This window comes from Suncus etruscus, chromosome 3 (genome assembly GCF_024139225.1).
Source record: "Suncus etruscus isolate mSunEtr1 chromosome 3, mSunEtr1.pri.cur, whole genome shotgun sequence".
Taxonomy (NCBI): domain Eukaryota; kingdom Metazoa; phylum Chordata; class Mammalia; order Eulipotyphla; family Soricidae; genus Suncus; species Suncus etruscus.
Window position 1 is genome coordinate 21,806,849 of NC_064850.1, and position 13,485 is coordinate 21,820,333.

Here is a 13,485-nt window from a genome sequence, read left to right on the forward strand (position 1 = left end):
CTTCCCCACTGCCTTCTCCAAAGGATCATGTCTCCATGTCAATTGCCAAGAACAAGTTTAAATTTACGTATATCAGGCAGGGGCAGAGCCATAGTACAGCGGGTAAGGCACACAGATGACTCGGGTTTAATCTCCAGCATCCCCTATGGTTCCTTGAGCACCACCAGGAGTAATAGAACAAGGAGTAACCTTACCAGTGTGGTCCAAAAGCAAAAAGAAAACTTCAATAAAAATAAAGTATCAGGTATGTCCCAGATACTTCTGTTTATTTTGCGTCTAGACACTACATATTACATACTACAGGTGGTCAAAAACTAGAGGCACAAGCTCAAAGAGTATAATGTTATCAGCTCTGATTACCTTTCCTGAATAACAATGTATTTCAGGTGGAGACATAGCTCAGTGGTAGAGCATTTGCCTTTCCTGTGCAAGGTTTGTTTCCTAGCATCGTTCCTCCCACCCAAAAAAAAATCTGTTGTGAACAGTAGCTCAGCTACATTTCGATTTAAAGAGTGCACCACTGAAATGAAATGAGCATCAATCATTTTTGTATAATGTGTCTAGGAGTAGATATACCATGAGATAGGTGTGGGACCTAGGGTCAGCCTCAGCAGTGTCAGGATCAAAACCCGGCCCGGCAGGACCTGCTCAGGCAAAACATTTATTCTATCACTCAAGTTCTACCCAATCAGTCCTACTCTATGCACTTTAAACCAGAATCTTTCCAGGAGACTGCAGACAAACCTGGGAGGCCTGTACCAGGTTATCTTCAGTAGAAAGAATATCACTTTGGGGTTTTTGAGGGGGGTTGTTGTTTCGGTTCGGAGACCACCCCCAGAGAATTTCAGGCTCCTGGCTCTGCTGCACTTAAGAATGCAGTGCTGGGCCCGGAGAGATAGCACAGCAGTGTTTGCCTTGCAAGCAGCCGATCCAGGACCAAAGGTGGTTGGTTTGAATCCCGGTGTCCCATATGGTCCCCCATGCCTGCCAGGAGCTATTTCTGAGCAGACAGCCAGGAATAACCCCTGAGCACCGCTGGGTGTGGCCCAAAAACCAAAAACCAAAAAAAAAAAAAGAATGCAGTGCTGGGAAACCATGAGGGGAAACCAGAGATTGAGTCTAGGTCAGCTGCATAGACAACAAATGCCCTACACACTGAGGTATCACTCTTGGTTCCAGGAGTATCTGTTTGGCACCTCATAGATCCTCAAACTCAGACTACAGCTATCTTAAACCAGTGGTTTTTAACCCTTGTTTAACTTTTTTTTATACTCGTAAACCAAAAATAGTCTGTGAGCTGGCATCTTAAAAATCACTGTTCTCAGGAGACATTATGGGACTTGTGAAATGTAGCTCTCTTATTCACAAAGGAAGAAATGGTTCTCAGGGCATTATAATTTAAATGTGTTCACTGCTTTTACTTCTCCATGACTTCAATCTTGTTTTCATTTTCTTCACAGAATATTTTCCTTTCAGTACATATGAGGTGTTTAAATTTTAACATAAACTCAAATTCCTATAGAAAGTAATGAGTGAAAATACCAAGATTTCTACAAAAGGCTTCCATTTATAGAATCAAAGGCTCTGGAACAATTACCTTTTGTTCTTCTCTTTCTGTTGCATGGTGACATTTCTCAATTCTCCAATGCCTCAAGAAATCTCGAAGATATCCAAAGAGGGTAAGTACACCATATCCCACATAAGTAAGCACAGCAACCAGCATTGGGGTCTCTTCAAATGCTTCATTAAATGGTTTTTTATATAGTCCTCCATTTTGCATAACATGATGGACCTAAAAAGTTAAAAATATGTATGCCAATCACGATCATTTAAAATTACTTGGGAATAAAGAGACAGCCCAATAGACTAAGTGTGTAAAGCAGAAGGCCTAAGTTTGATACACCTCTAGGATGAAACCCCCACCAAGCACAGAGCCAGTATGAGTCCCCAACTATCACCAGGTGTAGTCTGAAACGATAGTAATAGGGCTGGGAAAATAACTCAAAAAACTAATGCTCATGGCTTGCATGATGGAAGCTCTCGTTTGATTCCCTAAATCACATGGTCCTAAGCAACGCAATTAACAATGGTAAGAGTAATCCCTGATAACTTGGAAGATAGCCCCAAAACAAAACAAAGCAGATCTAGGCTGGAATGATAGCACTGAGTTTGTCAGGAATGATTTCTGAGGACAGAGCCAGGAGTAACCCGAGCACCACCGGTGTGCCCCCCGCAAAGCAGATTTAATACACAAAATATCCTAAGTCAAAAAAAAAGGCAGATCTATGTCTCAGGTGTTTGCAAAGCTATGCATTCATAATTCTGCAATAATTCTTTTTTAAAGTCCACTCATACTTAAGCAGGGAACTTTTCTTATGAGAAATAATGTACAAGTTATACATATGCAAACAAATAGCAAATATAAAGACAAAGGGAGAAGGACTGCCAAAGTACATTGCCCAACACTAATTTCTACCATTAATTGATTTCATGAAATAGGTTCTGAAATGTTATGGTTGGAAAATATATAATTCCCATGTTGTAATAAAGAAAAAAACAAAGATAAAACATTCTGAAAAATAGTAAAGGAGTTTACAACTGAAGTGATCAAATCAGGGTAACAAGAGAAGCTCAACAAGAGCACATGCTCTGCATACAGACACCTGAGTTCAATCTACAGCACTGTGGGAGGATCTTGGAGATGAGGCCCAGGTCTGAGGCACACCCAAACCAGCAGGACATTTTGTAGCTGACTCACTAGGAAGGTGGAAATTTGGTTTTATTTTAAAGATGGGGCGCCATCACTGTTTCCCTTCAAACTAGTGCATTAAGGATTTTAGTGTTAACTAAGAGATGTGGTCTCATATCACTCAGGGTCAGAATAGACAGGTCAACTAACAGACAAATGCTTAAAAGATGAAAAGGTCTTGAAATTCAACACATTTACTTATTTTTGTAGTGCCAGTAGCCAAACCCAGGACCTCACACATATAAAGAGGGCAGGTGTTCTACTGCTGAGATAGCCCTTAACAAAATTGGCCTTCACATAATGACACTAACATTGCATCTTTCATACAATTCAAATAAAGACACTACTATCTTATATTCACATTCGTCCAAGGAAAAAATGGGTGTGTTTTTTCCACCAGTGCACATACAACAACCAGGAGAGGAGCCACTGTCAAATCCTCAGTAAAGTACTCAGTAATGTTTTCTTTCATTATAGCAATGACTTACTATTACAGAGAATGACACCTTATAGGAAGGCAACAAATGTAAAACAAATTGTAAAATGAATGAAAATACACAGTATCTCTTTACTCTTACAAAAATAATTACTCTTACAAAAATAAGTACTCAGACGCCAAGCAAATTACATAATTATAAAACTATTAGGACATTTCTAAAATGAGTATCTGATGCCTTCTCTCTATTTTTTTTTTTTTTGGTTTATGGGGTGTTTTGGGGGGCCACACCCAGAGATGCTCAGGGGTTAATCCTGGCTCTGCGCTCAAAAATCTCTCCTGGCAGGCTCGGGGAACCATATGGGATGCCAGGAATTGAACCTAGGTCCATTCTGGGTTGGTCACATGCAAGGCAAACACCCTGCTGCTTGCTATCGCTCCGGCCTTTGATGTCTTCTCATTTCAAGTACACTGTCAATGAAATTAAGTTTATTCTAAACTGGGCTAAACTCTTACAATATATTTCATTCAAAGTTTGAATGCGTAGGGAAAAGGGATTTTAAGAGGCCTTTCAGTCAACCTAACACGTGAGTTATACAATCACCAAAGCAATTAAAAAATATTAGAGGGGCTGGAGAGATAGCACAACAGATAGACAGGGTGTTTGCCTTATGTTACCTACCCAGTTCAATCACCGCCATCCCATATGGTCCCCGAAGCAACACCATGAATGACCCTTGAGCACAGAGCCAGGAGTAACACCAGGATACTGCCAGGTGAGGCCCCAAAAACAAAAACAAACAAAAAAACATACAGGGGACTGGAGCAATAGTACAAAGGGTAAGGTGCCTTACCTGCCCTGCCTGCAGCTAAACCCAGTTAGAATATCAAGCACCACACATTGTCCCCAGCACTGCCTGGAGTCAGTCCTGAACAAAGAGCCAGGACCTGAGCATCTCTGGGTGTGGAAAAAACTCCTTCCCCACAAAAATACATTAATTAGAGCAAGGGTGAAGATTAAAGTACTTAGCCAGGTTTGCTAAGGCAGTCAGCCATATTTACTAAGCACCTGAAAAAACCAAGGCAACAAAAGGTCGAATCAAAGACAGAAATGAGTCAAAAACAGGACTAAGGAGAAGGGAGTAGGAATGCAAGCATGCCTCTTAAAATCCCCTCAACTGCTTTGGTTTTTCATTTTGTAATAAATGCATATTACACGAGGCCAAAAAGATAGCACAGCAGTACAGCATTTGCCTTGCACTCGGCCAACACAGGATGGATTCCCAACATCCCATATGGTCCCCCAAGCCTGCCAGGAGCAATTTCTGAGCACAGAGCCAAGAGTAACCCATGAGAGCCGCCAGATGTGACCCAAAAACAAAACAAAACAAAAACATATTACAGTTTTCACATCATTTTATTTTTACAGTATTTAAACTAAAAATTATCAAAGCCTTTATTATTTTGAAAGTTAATGAAAAAGAGTAAACAACGTATCTTTCATTAGAACCTCAGGTCATCTCATGTCTACTGAATTCTATAACTTTCTGGAAGTTTTATCTACTTGGTGTTCTCAAATAGAGCTTACAAAGTGATCAGTATGACCCAATTTACATTTCAATTCTATTGTTCATTTTCTCATAACTACAGATTTACATTTCCAACTCCTTCAGCTCCTCTGAACTATTCCAGACTCAGCAATCTAAAGCTGAATTTATCCCTCCATCCTATCTCCTCCCTCAATTAAAAGCTGATCCCTCTTCCATCTGGTTGACAGCTTCACTATCCAGTTAGCCAGGTCTCCCAGGTACAGAGTCATTTTTAGCCCTATCTTAGTACTTTACTTTCTGACTCCCATCTCAAACTAGTTGGCCCAAAACCAAACAAACAAAAAAATCAAACTAGTTGGGTGTTTACTTTTTTTAGTTATAGAGTCACACACTATCTTATTATTCCTGGCTAGGGGCTCAGAAGACTCTATGATACTAGGGACAGGACCTAGGACTACTACATGCAAAAGCCCTTTGAGTATCTTCCTGGCCCCAGCTGTGATTATTTTTCTGTAGCTGGAAAGGTCCACAGCCAAGGTTAATCTTGGCTCTGTGCTTTGGGGGTCACTCCTGGTAGTATTCAGGGAACCATGCAATGCTAGGGTTTGAATCCAGGCTTTCTGCATGCCAGGTTGCCCTCCACCCATGGAGCTATCTATCTGGCCATAGATATGATTTTTTTTTTCATATTTCAAGATTTTCTTGTGGAGCACTAGAAAACTAGAAAATTTAAATCTCTTGACAGGGATACCTGACAGATAAAAATCATAACATGTATGAAGAAATAGTACAGCATGGGGCCGGAGGGATAGCATGGAGGTAGGGCATTTGCCTTGCATGCAGAAAGACAGTGGTTCAAATCCCGGCATCCCATATAGTCCCTTGAGCCTACCAGGAGCTATTTTTGAGCTTAGAGGCAGGAGTAACCCCTGAGCACTGCTGGGTGTGATCCCTCCACCACCAAAAAAAGAAATAGTACAACAGATTAGGCATTTGCCTTGCTCTCAGTGAACATGGATTCAATCCCTGGCCTGACATATTGTTCCCTGAGCAAAGGGAGGAGTGAACCCTGAGCCAGAAATAAACCCTGAGCACATGGGGTTGGAGAAATAGCACAGCAGGTAGAGTGTTTGCCTTGCATGTGGCCAACCCTGGGTTCAACCTCATATGGTCCCCTTAGCACCACCCAAAGTAATTCCTGAGTGCAGAGCTAGGAGTAACCCTGAAAACAAACCAATAAAGAAACCCTATGCACAGCCAGATATGACCTAAAAAAAATTAAACCACAACAACAACAAAAATAAAAAGAGATAAGAAGTAGGACAGGGGGTTAAGGTGCACCTGGATAGAATCCCAGCACCACATATGATCCCCAGAGCACTGTCAAAAGGTCACTCGTAACCACAGCTAGAATTAATCCCTGGGCACCACTAATATGCATGGAGTCAGGGACAGAGATAGATCAGTGCACTAGAGCATAAGTTCAATTTGCAGAAGACCCATAATTTGAGCCCCAGCACCTGATGAATCACAAACAATTCCAGAACACTGAGACAGGAAGAATCCCTAAACAATGCCAGGTATGATCAAAACAAATGGAGCTGTACCTTTAGCTTACTGTATGCACTTAAGTGGGTGTATACAATGCCTTAGTTAAAAAAAAATTAGGTATCAGGGGCTAAAGCAGGGGTCTTCAAACTTTTTAAAGTGGGGGCCAGATTACGGTCCCTTAGAGAGCTGGAGGGCCAGATTGCGGTCCCTTAGAGAGCTGGAGGGCCGGATTACGGTCCCTTAGAGAGCTGGAGGGCCAGATTGCGGTCCCTTAGAGAGCTGGAGGGCCGGATTACGGTCCCTTAGAGAGCTGGAGGGCCAGATTGCGGTCCCTTAGAGAGCTGGAGGGCCGGATTATGGTCCCTTAGAGAGCTGGAGGGCCTGATTGCGGTCCCTTAGAGAGCTGGAGGGCCGGATTACGGTCCCTTAGAGAGCTGGAGGGCCAGACTATATGAGCTACTAATTCCTACTCAGACTGCACATATCTTATATAAATAAAATGAAAACCATTTATAAATAAACAGATTACGCGCCAGTATTTCAATGGGAAATGTGGGCCTGCTTTTGGCTAATGAGATGGTCAATGTCCGGTTCCATATTTGTCACTGCCAGCCGTAACAAGTGATGCAAGTGGGCATCAGTTAATCTTGATCTGGTTGGAGTTTTCAGATGTTTCATTCTTGAAAAAGTCTGTTCACAGGCATAAGTGCTACCAAAGATGGTTACCATTTTGAGTGCATGGTTCCTGATATTTGGATATACACTGAGTGTATATGCTGGCAGGTATCTTGGCAACCAAACAGCGCTCACTGCTGGCGGGCCGGATCAGACTCCTCTGTGGGCTGCATGTGGCCCGCGGGCCGTAGTTTGAAGACCCCTGGGCTAGAGTATAGAACAGCAGGTAAAGGCACTTGCCTTGCATGTGGCTAACCCAGATTTAGTCCGCAGGATCCCATTTGAGTCCCCAGAAGCCACAAGGAGAGATCCTTGAACACAAAGTCAGGACTAAGCACCTGACCATCTGGTGTGGCTCAAAATAATTTACATTAATTATCAATACCACATTCTCACTTCTGTTTGATCACCTGTCATAAAGGCCAGTCATGAAGGAGGAATCCTTACCAACTATCCTACCAGTTATGCCAAACTACTTGCCACAATCTTTCACAAAAATATAAATGAATGAATGAATGAGTGAATGAATGAAGAAAAAGAACCAGGGCCAAAGAAATAGTATAGCACTTATTCCTGACTCTGTGCTCAATGATCATTCCCAGTGGTGCTCCAAGGCCCAAAGAGTGCCGGGGATTGAATCCAGGACAGCCACATGCAATCTGGCTCTTAATAATTTGGTATATAGGGCCAGAGAGATAGCACAGTGATAAGGCGTTTGCCTTGCATGCGGCCAACACAGAACAGACCCCCGGTTCAATTCCCTGAATCCCGGAGCCTGCCAGGAGTGACTTCTGAACGAAGAGCCAGGAGAGCAAACGTCCGATGTAACCCAAACACCAAAAAAAAAAAAAAATTGGTATATGCACTTCTTAAAAACAGACATTCTCAAGCAGAGATTGTTAGAACCCTGAGTTCTTAAGTATGCCCATCCCAACACTGCCAGGTGTAGTCCATATCATGCCATTGCAGAATTCTGGCAGGATTCCATTTAATAAAAGATATTACTTAGGGCCTGGAGAGATAGCACAGCGGCATTTCCCTTGCAAGCAGCCGATCCAGGACCAAAGGTGGTTGGTTCGAATCCCAGTGTCCCATATGGTCCCCCGTGCCTGCCAGGAGCTATTTCTGAGCATACAGCCAGGAATAACCCCTGAGCAATGCTGGGTGTGGCCCAAAAACCAAAAAAAAAAGATATTACTTAAATCAGGGACCAAAGCGATAGAACAGCAGTAGGGTGTTTGCCTTTCATGCTGCTGACCCAGGAGACTCAGGTACAATCCCTGGCATCCCATATGCCCCCCCCCCACAGCCTGCCAGGAGCGATTTCTGAGCACAGAACCAGGAGTAAACCTGAGCACTGCCAGGTGTGCCCCCCCAAAAAAAAAACCAAAATATACATATATTACATAATTACAAACACCCTACATGCTCTCTCTCCTACCAGTCCACTTACTAGTTTGAGAAACTGTCTAAAAATTAATGTCCAATATGAACTACCCACTATTATTTAGCAATCAAAGAACTATGAACAAACATACCTTTTCCATTAAATACATCTTATTTATTTCCAAGGGTATACCCCATTGTCCCTTCAGTTACTAAAATGATCTTTTCTTGGAATTTTACAGAAATGTAGTCTTTCCCTACATACCACACATACCAGAAATAACAGTTTCTAGCTTTGTGCCTGCCACAAGCTATTCCACACTCTAAATGTATATTTCCACAAAGGTCCTCTTTTTTCAGCAGGTTTGGGAAGTAGGGAGACCTGTTTTTCCTTACAATCAGGATAATTCCCAACTTTTGTCATTAAGTAGTTGATTCATTTGGAAGAAAATGAGAAGAACCTCTAGAGCTGGCTATGGAACAAGTTCTTTGTTTGTTTAGGGCTGGGGGCCACCCCCCAGAGGTGCTCAGGGCTCATCCTGGTGGCACTTGGGGGCCCCTAACAAGCTCTTCTCTAACCCATGAAGAACTCAAGAAGGGGCTCTCCCAGCATGTGTACACACAACACTTGAGGCCAGCGACAGCTGTGCTGGGGACACAGCAGACTGATCAATCGCTCTGTGCTAAATGACCGTGTTTCCTGGGTCTCAACTCACTGGCACAGGGCTAGGCACCTATGCCAACATGAGCCCAACACCACAATACTTCTTGAGAGACTTTAAAATTACAGATGATAGGCCTGAAGTGATGATAGTAGAGTGGGTAGGGCATTTGGTCTGCACATAGCTGACCTGGGTTTGATCCCTGGCATTCCATATTGTCTCCTGAGCTTGTAGGAAGACCTCTGTATATAGAGGCAGGAGTCAGCTATAACCACCACTGAGTGTGGTTCCAAAACAAACCAAAAAAACCTTAATATTACAGTGGTGGGAAGCTGGAGAGAAATACAACAGATAGGGCTTTTGCCTTGCACCATCCAGCCTGGGTTTAATCCTCAACATACCATGTGGTTCTTTAAACATTGCCAGAGATAATCCTGAGTGCAGAGGCAGGAATTACCACGGAGTATCACCAGGTATGGTCAATTATCCCCTCCCCTTGCCAAATTTTTAATTAGTGAAGTGTGGGAAAGATGGCTCAAAAGGCTGGTGTGCAGACTGCTCATGAGAGGAAGGGTTCATTCCCCAGCTTTGCCTGGTCCCAGACACTGATTCGGGAATGGCCCCAAGCACTGCTGCTAGGTGTCACTCCACCCTCAGCATTTTCAGGGTTTCAATGGTTAAATGTTTGTCTATAAATAAAATGACCCTCTATTTTTTTCACTTTATAATAAAAAATGTGTATTTAAAATGATAGATTACTTTGCTGAAATGTCAAAAAAAACCAAAGTTTTATTTTTATATTGTTTTGGATTGAGTACACACTTGACAGTATTCAGAGCTTAGTCCTGAGAGTTTTGGTGCTCAGAGGTCACTCACTCCTGGGGGTGCTTGGGAGAGCATGTGTGGTTCGGGGATTGAACCTGAGTCTCTGTGCAAAACATGCCCCTTAAAACAAATTTAATTTGCTGTTTATCTTATTTTGCTTTGGGGCCATATCCAGCAGTGCTAATGGCTTATCACTTGCTCTATGCTCAGAGAACACTCCTGGCAGTGGTTGGGGATCCATATCCAATGCTTAGGGGATTGAACTGGGGTTTGCCACTTGTCTCTCTGGCCCCAACAGAAAAAAAATTTGTAGCTAGCATATAGTGGTGGAGGGATATTGGCATGTGGCTGGCAGGTATGTATTCCTTACATGGTATTAACACCGTTGTAAATCACGTTGCTTGAAATAAAATGACACAAATGGCTAATGAACTCATGAAAAGATACTTCACATCAGCCATCATAGAGATGCTGATGAAAATCCCAGGCAGGACCCAGGGTGGCATGTGTGTCCTCTCAAGTACCTCTGGGTGTCATGTTGGTGTGGACCTCACCCAGCAAGGCATGTTAACAGGTGCTGGTGAAAATGTAATGAAGTTGGAATCTCATGCAGAGCAGTTGGAACCATAAAATGATGCAGCCACCTTGGAAAAACAGATCCTAGAAGATTTGACATAGTTACCACGTGATCCAGCAAGTTTATTCTAAAGTAGTTAAAATTAGGTAGACAGAGGCCAAAGCAATAGCACAGTGGTAGGGCGATTGCCTTGCATGTGGCCGACCCAGGACAGACCTCGGTTTGATTCCTGGCATCCATAAGGTCCCCGAGCCTGCCAAAGGTGATTTCTGAATGCAGAGCCAGGAGTAACCCCATAGCGCCAATGGGTGTGCCCCCCCAAAAAATTTTCTGTAGAAATAAAAACTACTACTTTGATATTATAAATGCAACATTGCTACTAGAAGCCAAAAAATGCAAATGATTTTTGTTTGATTGGTTCTGGGCCACACCCAGAGTCGCTCGGGTTACCCCAGGCTCTGTGCTCAGGAATCACTCCTGGCAGGCTCAGGAGACCATATGGGATGCCATTCGCAGCATCTGATTTGACTGCATGCAAGGCAAACGTCCTACTCCCAGTGCTGTCATGCAGGCCCACTCTGTTTTGTTTTGTTTTGATTTTCTTTTGTTTACTTTAGGTCCTCAGAGTTTACTCCTGGTTCTGTGCTCAGTGGGTCATGCCTGGTGGTGCCTGGGACCACAAGTGGTGACAGGCATCAAACCAGAAGAATCAGGGTCAACACACGCAAGACATGCCCTTTACCCCTGTATTTCCATCTCTCTAGCCCCAGGTGGAAATAACTTAAATTTCACCAACTGATGAATAAACAAAATAGGATACATACATACATACAGTGACATTATTTCAACAATAAAATGGAAGAACAGGTAAATGCTACATTATTCCCCACCAATTTGAAGTGCCACCTTCATGATAAAACACAGTGTTAAGACCCTGATAAAGAACCTATGTTGTGAATGTGTGAGAAATATCCTTCAGAGGTAAGCTTACAGCAAGAGAAAGTAGCTGAGGCCATTGCCAGGGCTGGAGATGGGGTGTATGTGGAATGATCTAACAGGTGTGAAGTTTCATTTAGGAATAATGAGAATGCTTTCAAATTAACTTATGGTTGGTAGTTACATCACACTGACTATAATAAAAACCAGTGTGCTTAGAAGGGATAAATTTAATAGTATGTTGTTAATGATATCATATTAACCTGTTATTTAAAAAGCAGAAGCCTTCTGTACAATATGACACTCCAGAAAAAGCAACACCAGGGCCTGAGCAACAGTACAGTGGGTACAGGCTTGCACATGGCTGACCTTGGTTTGATTCCTGGCATCCCATATGGTCCCCTACACTCTGCCAGTATTAATACCTGAACAGAGCCAAGAGTAAGTCCTGAGCATTGTCAGGTGTGGCCCAAAACCATAACCAAAAAAAAAAAAAAAAAAAATACACCAGGGGAAACAAAACAAAACAAAACAAAAAATCTAGGGCCGGAGAGATAGCATGGAGATATCTTGCCTTGCGTCAGTGGTTTGAATCCCGGCATCCCATATGGTCCCCTGAGCCTGCCAGGAGCGATTTCTGAACGTGGAGCCTGAAGTGACCCCTGAGCGCTGCCAGGTGTGACCCAAAACAAACAAACAGAAATACTCCAGAACAACATTCACAAGGGGGCGGAGAGATAGCATGGAGATAGGACATTTGCCTTGCATGCAGAAGGACGGAGGTTTGAATCCTGGCATCCCATATGGTTCCCTGAGCCTGCTGGGAGTGGAGTGATTTCTGAGCACAGAGCTAGGAGTAACTCTTGAATGATGCCGTGTGTGAATCAAAAAAAAAAAAAAAAACCCACAACATTCACATTCACAAAAGTGAATACAGCAAGGAATGGATTGGGAGGACATATTTAGAGTTATCATTGGTTAAAGGTGAGTGAATATACAATGGGAAATCCTACAAATCAGTAATAAAAAAAAACAACAACATGCATTACAGTAAAAAAAAACTGGATCAGAGGTAGGCCCTGCAGGCCCTGTTTGAATCCCCAGCACCTTCTGGGATCATACCAAGAGACATGGAGCCATAGCCCCACAAGTACCTTGGGGTGTGGCTTCCCCCTAGCAAACAAAGCTACAACTCTAAATATTGACAGTATTTAAATATATAGATTGGAGCTTACATAAATTGGTATGATTCCTATGTAATCCAATTTGACAGTTTTTGCTTATTTCATTTTAGGCACCAAGATTTATAATATTGATAATGGCAAGACTCAATGCATAGAACATCCCAACACCATATCCCCTGCCAAAGTGTCAACTCCACCAGTTTCTGGATATTCCCTCTCCAGACCCTGTAGTGATATTCTTCCTACTAGAAACCAGTTCTCAGTTTCTGTTGCCTTTGGACATTGTTATATCCTTAGTTTCTTTATGTACCAGAATTGAAGAACATTCTGCCTCTTGAACCTGACCATTTTTAGAGGATAAACTGCCATCTTGGCTCGTGGTTCTCTGTGATGGAGTGACTGCTTGCGGGTAAACAGCTTGCAGTGTAAGTTTCTGGCCTGCTATTCTTTCCCAACCGAGTGTGGATTATTTCCTGCATCAAAACTGCTGCTGAACCTTTGTCTCTTGTCCTACCTGGATAGGGGGGCATGGGAATCTCTCTCCCTCTCTAGGGATTGAAACACACAACCAACGATTTCAGAGAACAATACTGCTGAGTCCAACGGACTCTCAAATTCTAGCTTTTGGGGGAATGCCCATATTGTTTTCCTTAAAGATTGGATCAGTCTTCATTCCTAGCAGCAGTAAATAAAAGTTTCCTTCTCCCTGAATTCATGCCAGCACAGAATTTTTTTTTTCGTTTTTTTTTTGGGGGGGTCACACCCATTTGATGCTTAGGGGTTACTCCCAGTTATGGGCTCAGAAATCGCACCTGGCTTGGGGGGGAACCATATGTGACACCAGGGCATCGAACCGCGGTCCGTCCTAGGCTAGAACTTGCAAGGCAGATGCCTTACCTCTAGCGCCATCTTTTCAGACCCAACACTGATTGTTCTTGTTCTCTGTGATGTGTG

At 42.9% G+C, this 13,485-nt stretch overlaps 1 protein-coding gene across 1 annotated transcript in view; it reads right to left on the reverse strand.

The window, feature by feature from the left end:
- Positions 1-13,485, reverse strand: part of SPTLC2 (serine palmitoyltransferase long chain base subunit 2) — a 95,379-nt gene that overhangs the window by 59,273 nt on the left and 22,621 nt on the right. The window contains exon 2 of the mRNA XM_049770385.1: positions 1,598-1,792. Coding sequence (XP_049626342.1) covers positions 1,598-1,792 — 195 coding nt within the window. The remainder of the gene's footprint in view (positions 1-1,597; positions 1,793-13,485) is intronic.